The following is a 12,685-nucleotide window of genomic DNA, read 5'->3' as shown; positions in this document are numbered from 1 at the left end:
AATCAATGATGTTACATTTAAAACTGCTTTTGCGATGTATACTTTTTAAAACCATTGTTTTCAATAATTATCCTGACCACTCTTCCCTCTCCCCTTCTATCTCCCCCCTTCTCCCTCTCCCCTTCTCCCTCTCCCCTTCTCCCTCTCCCCTTCTCCCTCCCCTTCTCCCTCTCCCATTTTCTCTCTCCCCTTCTCCCTCTCCCATTTTCTCTCCCCCTTCTCCCTCACCGCTTCTCTCTCTTTCTCCCCTTCCATCTCTCTCCCCCCTTCCCTCTCCCCTCTTCTCTCCCTCTCCCCTTCTCCCTCTCCCCTCCTCCCTCTCCCCTTCTCCCTCTCCCCTTCCCTCTCTCCTTCTCCCTCTCTCCTTCCCTCTCCCCTTCTCCCTCTCCCCTTCCCTCTCTCCTTCTCCCTCTCCCCTTCTCCCTCTCCCCTTCTCCGTCTCCCCCCGCTCTGTGTTTCAGCAGGTGCTGCACCTTATGATGTAGTTCAGCCAGTAAAGTGTAAATGCAGATGAAGATGGCGGAGGTGGTAAATGGAGTGAGGAAGCTGTGTGCCAGCGCCGTGATGCTACTTTATCTTCAGTCTGTGTTTCATTGATGAAGATGTGTGAGAAGAATGCTTCATTATGAGAAGTGGCCCTGGGTGTGAGCCGTACTGTACAGGTCGATGTGGAGGGGTACTTTGAGGTATGGCCTCATTGGATCTACCTTACCGCTGTCCAAGATGTGGGGAACACAAGCGTTTTAGGAGTTTGTCTTCATTGCGAGCTCACCTGGAATACAACCACACCTATGAGACCCTTTACGTCCTTTCTAAGTCTAATAGCATCTGTGATGCCAGTATTGTGTCTCCAGCAGCTGACAAATCAATTCTGATACCTGCTTCCTGTAAAGAAATCTTTGAAAGTACCTCATTCAGCAGTAAAGAACAGAGATATTTATATGATTTAGAGTGCGGGGAGGAGTTATCCGCCTGTTACTTGCCTGAGGTTGAGGAGCCAGTAAACGAGGTCCTGATGAGAAAGGCCATGACTCCCTCCACTCCGCCCGCTGCCCTGGCGGCAGCCGACGCCGTTTATGAAGAAGGCCTGGCTCGGTTGAAGATCCAAGCTTTTGAGAAACTGGACTTGAACGAACGCTTGGAGAAGCTATCCGAAGAGGTGGAGCAGAAGATCACGGCTCGAGTGGACAAGCTTCAGGGCGAACTTGAAAAAAGAAGCTCAGAATTGGAGCGAGCCAAGCAGGAGAGTCTCAGGTTGTGTCAAGAGAAGCAGGATCTTGAGGATAAGGCTTCGGAACTATCAAGGCAAGTCGACGTGAGTGTGGAAATGCTGGCGACGCTGAAGCAGGACTTGGCACAGAAGGACCAGGAGCTAGCCAGGAAACAGCAGTGAGTATGTCCTGTGGTCAACCTGTGTAAAAGAATATCATATGCCTATGCAAGGTGGCAGCATGTGTTTATCATCATTGTAAAACTCCTGCATCTTGAATTCACAGCAGAATGAAAGGGAATGACCAGGGGTCACAGTTTAAGAATAAGGAGTAAGAGCATTGAGTTTAGAAGTTGGGATGTAATGTTAAAATTGTACAAGGCATTGGTGAGACCAATTCTGGAGTATGGTGTACAATTTTGGTCACCCAATTATGGGAAGGATGTCAACAAAATAGAGAGAGTACAGAGGAGATTTACTAGAATGTTGCCTGGGTTTCAGCAACTAAGTTACAGAGAAAGGTTGAATAAGTTAGGTCTTTATTCTTTGGAGCGCAGAAGGTTAAGGGGGGACTTGATAAAGGTCTTTAAAATGACGAGAGGGATAGACGGAGTTGACGTGGATAAGCTTTTCCCATTGAGAGTAGGGAAGATTCAAACAAGAGGACATGACTTCAGAATTAAGGGACAGAAGTTCAGGGGTAACATGAGGGGGAACTTCTTTACTCAGAGAGTGGTAGCTGTGTGGATTGACCTTCCAGTGGAAGTGGTCGAGGCAGGTTCGATTTTATCATTTAAAAATCAATTGGATAGGTATATGGATGGGAAAGGAATGGAGGGTTATGGTCTGAGTGCAGGTAGATGGGACTAGGGTAAAATAAGTGTTCGGCACGGACTTGTAGGGCCGAGATGGCCTGTTTCCGTGCTGTAATTGTTATATGGTTATATGATTATATTTAGAACGGAGACGAGGAAACACTTTTTCTCACAGAGAGTGGTGAGTCTGTGGAATTCTCTGCCTCAGAGGGCGGTGGAGGCAGGTTCTCTGGATGCTTTCAAGAGAGCTGGATAGGGGTCTTAAAGATAGCAGAGTCGGGGGATATGGGGAGAAGGCAGTAACGGGATACTGATTGGGGATGATCAGCCATGATCACATTGAATGGCAGTGCTGGCTCGAAGGGCCGAATGGCCTACTTCTGCACCTATTGTCTATTGTTTATTGAATGATAATGGGGCAGCTGGTAGAATCGCCACCTCAGTGCCAGTGAAAATGGCTTCCATCCTCACCTCAGCTGTTGTCTGTGTGGAGTTTGCGTGTTCTCTCTGTGATTTCGTTCTCTCCGGATGCCAAAGACATGCGGGTTTGGTAAAGGTTCTGAAAGAGGTGGCTTTAGTGATTGTGCAGGCATTGGTAGTGATCTTAGAAGAATGACTAGAGTCAGGAATGGTTCCAGTTGATTGGAAAATTGCTAATATTACTCTGCTCTTCAAGAAGGGAGCGAAGCAGAAGAGTGGAAACTATAGGCTGGTTAACCTGACTACAGTAATTGGTAAGAATTTACAGTCCACTAGACCAAGTGGGACCCGTTGGGTCCCGTCCCTTCAGGGGGGGGGGGGGGGGACTGTGGCGAAACACACACACATACTAACCACCATCACACACATACACACATACACACACACACACACACACACACACACACACACACACACACACACAAACCCTTGATATTATATTAATATTATTCATTGGCTCCTTTTACCCCATCCCCGCCCTATCCACTGATGCATAGCCCCCAACTCGCAGGCGTGTCTAGAGAGAGAGGGACAGAGAGAGAGACAGAGAGGGGGGGAGGGAGGGGTGGAAATGGGGGGAGAGAGTGGGGGAGAAAGATGGGGTTGGGGGGGGAGAGGAGGAGGGGAGCGGGGTGGGTGGTCCGGGCTGCCGGGTGACGGCACTCGCAGCGCATGGAACACAGCATGCATACCCATTGTGACGTCATCAGCCAAAGCCAGACGGTTTTATTTTCTAAGTTATTTCAGATTTTTGAACATTTTGATTAATAACTCGAGAAATAATGCATTAATTTTTCCGATAAGGCAATTTCGGAGTCCACGGGATAAATCTCTATCGAAATATATAAGAATTTTACCTTTACTGCATCGTTTGTTCGCAAAGATGTGATCACACACCACACACACACCCACACTCATGTTAAAATGAGTTCTTTTTGCCAGTCTAATTCAAGAAAACTTGAGTCAAACCATTGCTGCTAAAATCAGTTCTTTATTCTGTCAGCGCTGGAGAATTCTTTAAACCTTCCAACACAGAGTTAGAAACTCTGGGGCAGGTCGAAAGAATTACTGACTTTGGCATAAATGTAACACATTATATAGGTAAAAGACAAGGATAGTACAAAAGGAGTGGCAAACTATTAACCAATCATTATGGTTTACCATACATTTAACTTATTTGCATTAACCAATCAACTAAATCCTTTCCATTGATTGACAACACGTATAGTCACATGATTTTCCCTTTTCCAGCCCCTTTACAACCTTCTTCCCCTCTGTGGTTTCTTCAACCTCTTTGCTCAAAATCATTTTATTTCAATAAAGCAAAACCACAGATATACAACTAATTCTCAGAATATATACATAATACAGCAATCACACAACACATACATACAAAACATATTTTCACTTTTGGAAGAGAAAGTTATTTCTAAAACTCCGATTTAAACAAAGTCTAATACTTACAATCATAATTAAACACAATACACTTCACAATTAATTTCCTTACAACCACATAGTTAAAATACAGTTACTTATGGATTACAAAGATTAAAGATGAGTTTTGCCTCATTCTTACAAAGTGATAAAGACAAAGTTCTAATCACACAATTCCCAACTACAGACACATAAAGGCCATTAATTGTCACACTTGATTGCTTCTTCCCAAGCTCGGGTCTAATTTCATTCTGTATTACAACCTCCCCCTACTATCTCTGGAAGAAAAGAATGTAACGCTTCTTCACTAAAAGCATTCCTCACAACAAATGAAAGAGTATCAAAACAGAGTTACTTTCTCAGTTTCTGGTAACCATAAGAAATCCTTTTGCAAAGGTCACACAACCATCACCTATGCCTTATCTCTTATCCCAACATAAACACATGTAAACAGCACAAACCATCTCACAGTCTAGTATCTACCCTTGGTGCCTACAATCCCATAGGCAACCATAAATCGCCTTAAATGACACAGCCAAACTCTGAGATGTGTCACAAAGGAAGAAGGATGGTGCCCATGTCATGGAGAAAGATCCCATTTACAACTTCCATTATAAACAGCAACCTAAACCAACTACAACTTCTCACAGCATGATTATTGCTTCAAAGCAATAAATAAAGATATGCCTATTCAGATCAACCTTTCCATGTTATGATAAGCCATCTGTTCTGCTGTGTGTGTTCTTTGTTCTTTATTTCTTTGTGGAGGCCTGTATTTCTGAAAGTCCCAACTCCAAACCCTTCTCTTGCAATTTAACACAAGTTCCTTAAGAGCTTATCATTTGAGCAATTTTATTATATATTTCCTCACTCACACTCACGATCAGAGTTTTATAGTTATAAGGATTATCAAAGATGAGGTTCTGGGTACTTCGAAACACATGATAAAATATGGATATCTTGTCTGACGAACTTGGTGGAATTCTTTGAGGAAGTAAATAGCAGGACAGACAAAGGAGAGTCAGTGGGTGTTGTTTACCTGGATTGTCGGAAGGCCTTTAAGGTGCCACACGTGAGGCTGCTAAGGAAGATGAGAGCCCACGGTATCAAAGGGCAGATGCTAGCATGGATAGCAGGTTGGCTGGATGGCAGAAGACAAAGAGTGGCAATAAAGGGGGCTTTTTCTGGTTGGCTGCCAGTGACTAGTGGAGTTCCACAGGGGTCGGTGCTGGGGCCGCTACTCTTCACATTGTATATTAATGATTTGGATGAGGGGATTGAAGGCTTTGTGGCCAAGTTTGCAGATGATATGAAGAGAGGTGGAGGGGCAGGTAGTGTAGAGAAAGCAGGGACTCTGCAGAACTTGGGCAGGTTGGGAGAGTATGCAGAGAAGTGGCAGATGGAATATAGTGTAGCAAAGTAGGAATAAAGGCGTAGACTATTTGCTAAATAGGGTGAGGATTTGGAAATCGGAGGTGCAAAGGGATTTGGGAGTGCTGGTGCAGGATTCCCAAAAAGGTTAATCTGCAAGCTGAATCAGTAGCAAGGAAGGCAAATGCAATGCTGGCATTTATTTTGGGAGGACTAGAATATAAACGCTGTGATGTAACGCTGATGCTTCATATGATGCTGGTCAGACCGCATTTGTAGTACAGGTTGAACATTGATTCTCTGGCAAGTGTAGTGCATTTGGATGGGCAAGAACAGGCCCTTTAGTCCACAATGTCTGTGGCAGCACAATGCTAAGATCATCTCTCGTCTACCTGCACACTATCCATTCCCTGCCTATCCACAAGTCTCTATTTTGCCTCAACCACCATTCCCGGCTGTGTGTTCCAGGCACTCACCACCCTCTGGGGTGAAAAAAAGTTAGCCCACACACCTCATTTAAATTAGCCTCTCATATAACTTTATACACTTCTATCAGATCTGCCCACAACCTCTGGAGTTCCAGAGTCTCCAACCTCTCCCTGTAACCCAAGCAACACTCTGGTCACCACCTCTGCACCCTTGCCAAGGCCACCCAATTCTTCCTGTAATAGTGTGACCAGTTTCACTTTAGTTTATTGTCTTGTGTAGTGGGGTAGCTTTTGTTGCGTGCTTACCAATCAGCAGAAAGACATTACATGATTACAATTGATCCATTTACAGTGTATAGAAACATGATAAGGGAATACCGTTTAGTGCAAGGTAAAGCCAGCAAAGTCCGATCAAGGATAGTCCGTGGGTCACCAAAGAGGTAGTAGTCCAGCACTGCTCTCTGGTTGTGGGATGGTTCATTTGCCTGATAACAGCTGGGAAGGAACTGTCCCTGAATCTGGTGCTGTGGTTTTTACACATCTATATCTTTTGCCTGATGGGAAAGGGAAGAAGAAGAAGTGGCCAGGGTGTGATTGGACCTTGATTATGCTGCTGGCCTTGCTGAGGCAGTGTGAGGTGTAGATGGAGTCAATGGAAGGGAGGTTGGTTTGTGTGATGGTCTGGGCTGCGTCCACAATTCGCTGCAATTTCTTGCAGTTTTGGGATCATACAGAATATGTATAAAATGACGAGAGGAATTGATTGAGTCTTTTGTGCAGAGTAGCGGAATCAAGAACCAGGCACCATAGGTTTAAGGTGAAAGATTTAATAGGAACATGAGGGGCAACGTTTCATGCAGTGTGTGTGGTGGGTATATGGAACTAGAGGTACATCATAGAAAGTACAACTGCAGCACAGCAACAGGCTCTTCCGTTCACAAGTCTGTGCCAAACATCTTACCTAGATAAACTAATGCCATTTGCATTCACTTGATCCATGTCCCTCCATTCTCTGCATATCCACGTGCCTGTTTAAACCCTTCTTAAATGCCACGTATGTATCTGCCTCCTCCACCACCCCTGGCTGCACCTTCTAGACCCACACCGCTCTCTGTGTAAAAACAAAAGCCTGCACATCTCCTTTAAATGAGGTACAGTAACAACATTTTAAAAACATTTGGGCAGGTACAAGGATAGGAAAGGTTTAGAATAACAAACATGGGAAATGGCACTAGTTTAGATGGGAGATCTTGATCGGCATGGTTGTTTGGGCTGAATGACTATGATGCTAATTTAAAGGTTTAGTTAGGTCTATAAAATATATATATTTTAGTCTATGCATTGCTGATGGTGTGATAAGATAAGCCAGTTGAATTGTCAGCTTTTAATTTTGGTCTTGGTTTTTGCAGGGAGGTGTTACAGATCGATCAGTTTTTACAAGACACGGCGGCACGAGAAGCTAACGCAAAGGTCCGCCTGCAGCAGTTCATCGAGGAACTTCTGGACCGAGCGGACAGGGCGGAGAAGCAGCTGATGGTCATCAGCAGTTGTGGGTCAACACCAAACGGCAGCCTGGGCCGATGCAGCAATCTCGGGCCAAAGGGAGCTGGCAGACAACAGGTACGTGGGGGGAGGGACTGCTGGTTTACACCCAACTGGAGTAACTAAGCTGGACAGGCAGCATCTCTGGAGAGAAGGAATGGGTGATGTTTCAGGTTGAGATCCTTCTTCACACTGAGAGTCGCGAGAGGGAGACACAGAGGTAAGGAGGAGTAAGGTGTGAAAATGAGGCATCAAAGGAGTAGTGGAAGGGGGGGGGGGAAGGTAAAGAGTAACCCTTGTTTTTCCACTGCATCCCTCCCACTTCCTACTTCTCCGACCAGTCTGACTGTCCACATGATTACATTTTATCTCCTTGTGCTTCGTTGTCAACCTCTCCTAGCTACCAATCATCTACGCTACATTTTCCTTGATCACCATCTCCTGTGATGCCTCATCTGTACACCTTGCCCTTCTTTATCTCTGTCTCCCTCTCCCCTGACTCAGTGTGAAGAAGGGTCTCAACCCAAAACATCACCCATCCCTTCTATCCAGTGAGGCTGTCTGTCCCGCTGAGTTACTCCAGCATTTTGTATCTAACAGGTATGTGGGTTTGATTAATAAGGAAATCAAAATCTAATCTGAACACAGAAAAGTACAGCACAGGAACAGGCCCTTTGACACACAATGTGTGTGCCCAACATGTTCATAAGTTCTAGGAGCCATTCAGCCCATCAAGTGAACTCCGTCATTCAATCATGTCTGATCTATCTTTCCCTCTCAACCCCATTCTCCTGTCTTCGCCCATAACCCTGACACCCTTACTAATCAAGAACCTGCCAATCTCCACGTTTAAAATATCCATTGACGGCCTCCACAGCTGTCTGTGGCAATGAATTCCACAGATTCACCACACTTTTTCATGCCAAGGCCACCCCTTATCTGGCTGCATATGCCTCCCTGCATATCCATGTGCCTATTCAACACTCACTTAAATGCTGCCTCTACCACCACCCTGACAGCACATTCCCAGCACTGCCCGGCCTCTGTGTAAAAGAAACATCACCTTTAAACTTTGCCACTCTCACCTTAAAGCTATGACCCGCTGAGTTTCTCCAGCACGTTGTATCTTGCTCAAGATAGCAGTGTCTGCAGTCACTTGTGTCACCAAAATCTCATCTGACATGAAATTAAAGAACAAAGCTACCTGAAAATATTATAGGTTTTCTTGACTTGGTGCGAATCAAATCATTGGTGAGAACACACTTGGATACGGTGTACAGTTCTGGTCACGCAGCTGGAAAGCAGTGACAGGACCGGTCAAAGTCAGCATGAATTTATGAAGGGGAAATCATGCTTGACTAATCTTCTGGACGTTTTTGAGGATGTAACAAGTAGAATGGATAAGGGAGAGCCAGTGGATATGGTGTATCTGGACTGAAGGCAGAGTGTTAGGTAAACTGTTGGGACTGAAGGCAGATAAATCCCCAGGGCCTGATGGTCTGTATCCTAGAGTACTCAAGGAGGTGGCCCTAGAAATCAAGAAGGTGGCCCTAGATGCATTGGTGATCATTTTCCAATGTTCTCTCGACTGGATCAGTTCCTGTGGACTGGAGTGTAACTAATGTAACCTCACTTTTTAAGAAAGGAGGGAGAGAGAAAACTGGGAATTATAGACCAGTTAGCCTGACATCGGTAGTGGGGAAGATGCTTGAGTCGATTGTTAAAGATGTTATAGCAGCACATTTGGAAAGCAGTGACAGGATCGGTCAAAGTCAGCATGGATCTATGAAGGGCAAATCCTGCTTGACTAATCATCTGGAATTTTTGAGGATGTGACAAGTAAAATGGATGAAGGAGGGACTGTGGATGTAGTGTATCTGGACTTTCAGAAAGCCTTTGACAAGGTCCCACACAAGAGATTAGAGGGCAAAATTAGAACACATGGCACTGGGGGTAGGGTATTGACATGGATAGAGAACTGGTTGGCAGACAGGAAACAAAGAGTAGGAATTAACGGGGCCCTTTCAGAATGGCAGGCAGTGACTAATGGGGTACCGCAAGGCTCGGTGCTGGGACCCCAGTTATTTAACAATATATATTAACGATTTAGATGAGGGAATTATGTGGAAGTTGGAAGGTCATGTTGCAGTTGTATAAGATGTTGGTGAGACCACATTTAGAATATTGTGTTCAGTTCTGGGCACCATGTTATAGGTAAGATATTGTCAAGCTTGAAAGGGTTCAAATTATTATCTGAATGGTGTCAGATTAGGAAAATGGGAGGTGCAACGAGACCTGGGTGTGCTTGTACATCAGTCACTGAAAGTAAGCATGCAGGTACAGCAGGCAGTGAAGAAAGCTAATGGCATGTTGACCTTCATTGCAAGAGGATTTCAGTTTAGGAGCAAGAAGGTCCTTCTGCAGTTGTACAGAGCCCTAGTGAGACCACACTTGGAGTATTGTGTGCAATTTTGGTCTTCTAATTTGAGGAAGGACATTCTTGCTATTGAGGGAGTGCAGCATAGGTTCACCAGGATTCCCGGGATGGCGGGACTGCCGTATGATGAAAGAATGGGTCGACTGGGATTGTATTCACTGGAATTTAGAAGGATGAGAGGAGATCTTATAGAAACATATAAAATTCTTAAAGGATTGGACACGCTAGATGCAGGAAAAATGTTCCCAATGTTGGGGGGAGTCTAGAACCAGGTGTCACAGTTTAAGAATAAGGGGTAGGTAGAGATGAGAAAAGACTGAGATGAGGAAAAACTACTTCACCCAGGGAGTTGTGAATCTGGAATTCTCTGCCACAGGAAGCAGTTGAGGCCAATTTTTCAAGAGAGAGTTAGATTTAACTCTTAGGGCCAACAGAATCAAGGCATATGGGGGAAAAAGAAAGAACGGGGTACTGATTTTAGATGATCAGCCATGATCATATTGAATGGCAGCACTGGCTCGAAGGACTGAATGGCCTACTCCTGCCCCTATTTTTCTCAGTTTCAATAGAAAGATGTCATTAAGTTGGAACGGGTGCAGAAGAGGTTGAATGAGACTACCTGGACGTGGGCTTAATTTATATAGAGCAAGAGGTTATATAGGCTGGGAATTTGTCTGTGGAGTGGAGGAGGCTGATGGGTACCTAATTTAGCTGTACGATGAATGAAGTGAATGCTGACAGTCGTTTTCTCAGCATAGTGGATTGTAAAACTAGAAGGTGGAGGTGGAGGATGAAGGTGAGAGGGATGAGATTAAAGAGGTACTTCCAGGATAACACATTCATTCTCTCACAAATTCTCACCAACTCAGACAGATGCGTGTAGAAAGCATTTTATCAGGATGCATCACAGCATGGTTTGGGAACAGCTCCATCCAAGACCGCAAGAATTGTGGACGCAGCCCAGACCATCACACAAACCAACCTCTTTAATTACTGACTTTATCGTTAAACATTATTCATGTTATTCCCGTCATCATGTATCTGTACACTGTGAACGGCTCGATTGTAATCATGTATTGTCTTTCTGTGGACTGGTTAGCACGCAACAAAAGCTTTTCGTACACGTGACAATAAAGTAAACTGAACCTCGTTCAGAAGGTAATCAGTATGTGGAATGCGCTGTCAGAGGAAGTTTTCTAAGTGGATACATATATGATTTTTCAAAGGCTTTTGGGCAGATATACGATGGGGAGGGGCAACTGCAGGCACATGGGACTAGCCCAGCATGCTGATGTTGTTATCGTGGACAAGGTGGGCTGGGGTTGTTTCCATGTACAGCTCCATGCCCAGCATGCTGATGTTGTCGTGGACAAGGTGGGCTGGGGTTGCCCTGTGTGGTGGAGGAGAGGACTCGGGATAAAGTGGGTGATAGGTAGAGACACATAAGGTAAAAGGATTTTTAAAAAGTGGTAGATTGAGCCAAGGGTGGAGAGAGAGGAGTTAAGGGCTTGTCCCACTTGGGCGTCATTTGCGCGTCATTTACGCGACATACTAAAAATTGGTTAGCGCGTCGTGACGCGCACATGGTGGCGTATGCTGTGGCGCTCGGTAATATGCGGTGCTTCCCTATCACCCCAGGAGTTTGGAATGTTCAAAATCTTCGCATGCCACCTGTGTGACGTATCCCTTGCGTACACTGACGTACTGATGGCGTACGTGTAGCGCGTGGTGACGTATGGTTACGCACGGTGACGCACGAACATTGCCTATGCTAATTTATAATGCGTCACCGTGTGTCAACGTCCGTAACCCTGCGTCGCCGTGTGCCGCCCGTACGCTATCGGCGCTCCATTTGCATGTCATTTGCGCCACACCACGTGATCACCCGGGTATAAAGCGCTCCGAATTTTGAAATATTGTCGCTGGGAAAATCCGTGCCACGGAGACTGGCGCTACTTAGCGCTCGACTTGCGGACTGCTAGACGATTTTTGCGCGACAGTCGCGCATCATTCACTGCTGGCCTGTCACGTAAATGACGCCCAAGTAGGACAGGCCCTTTAGAGACTGGGGTTAGAAGGGGATGTGGCGATGAGATGCTGCAGATCTGTACTGTGTTAGGTAGCACCCGATAAAGGGAGAGATGAGGGGCAGATGAGAACATTTGGGGAGGACAATGAATGGGTGAGTGTTTGGGGGGGTGGGGGGGGTGGACAGAAGGAGAGAGATGGACTTGCCTGTAATTGGAGTTGTAAACTACTGTTTTACCTGGGGCCGTGGGACAAAGCTTACCACAAATTTCAATGATTATTGAGTTTGCAGATGGCGCTAATTTGGGTGGCATCGTAGACATTGAGGATCATTATCAAGATTTACAGTGGGATCTAGATCAGATGGGCAGGTGGGCTGAGGAATGGCAAATGGAGTTTAATGCAGATAAGTGCAAGATGTGAAAGTTTGGGAAATAGAACCAGTGAATGGACACATCCTGGGGAGTGTTGTAGAACGGGGATTTGGGGTACTGGTAATAGTTCCTGTAAGTGGCGTCACAGGTAAATTGCCTTTGGCATGCTTTCCTTTATCAGTTGGGGAACTCTATACTGAGTAGGGATGTTATGTTGCAGTTATGTATGTTAGAGAGGCCGTATTTACAGTCATAGAGCTATACAGCACAGAGACCTTTAACCCATCTTGTCCATGCCAACGTTGGCACAACATGGGGCTCCTCTCATTTGCCCGCATTTGGCTCATAGCCTTCTGAAAACCTTCCTATCCATATATCTTTCCAAACGTCTTTTGAAAGTTGTCATTGAATCCAATTCTATAGCTTCCTCTGGCAGCTCGTACTAGATAAGGTCAACTGTCTGGGTAAAAATGTTGTCCCCAAAGTCCTGAAAATCTCTTCTCTCTCACCTTAAGCAAATGCTCTCTAGTTTTAGAAGTCTCTACCCTTTAGAAGTCTCCACATGC

At 45.3% G+C, this 12,685-nt stretch overlaps 1 protein-coding gene across 1 annotated transcript in view; it reads left to right on the top strand.

Moving 5' to 3' along the window:
- Positions 1 to 442: 442 nt before the first annotated feature.
- fbxo41 (F-box protein 41) overlaps positions 443 to 12,685 on the top strand; it is a 59,592-nt gene continuing 47,349 nt past the window's right edge. Inside the window, exons 1-2 of the mRNA XM_033036411.1 lie at positions 443 to 1,389; positions 7,148 to 7,358. Of these exons, the coding sequence (XP_032892302.1) occupies positions 689 to 1,389; positions 7,148 to 7,358 (912 nt within the window). The 5' untranslated portion in view covers positions 443 to 688. The remainder of the gene's footprint in view (positions 1,390 to 7,147; positions 7,359 to 12,685) is intronic.

Source organism: Amblyraja radiata, chromosome 1, assembly GCF_010909765.2.
Source record: "Amblyraja radiata isolate CabotCenter1 chromosome 1, sAmbRad1.1.pri, whole genome shotgun sequence".
In the NCBI taxonomy this organism is placed as follows: Eukaryota; Metazoa; Chordata; class Chondrichthyes; order Rajiformes; family Rajidae; genus Amblyraja; species Amblyraja radiata.
The sequence above is the reverse complement of the archived record's forward strand: the minus strand, read 5'-3'. Positions and strand labels throughout refer to the sequence as shown.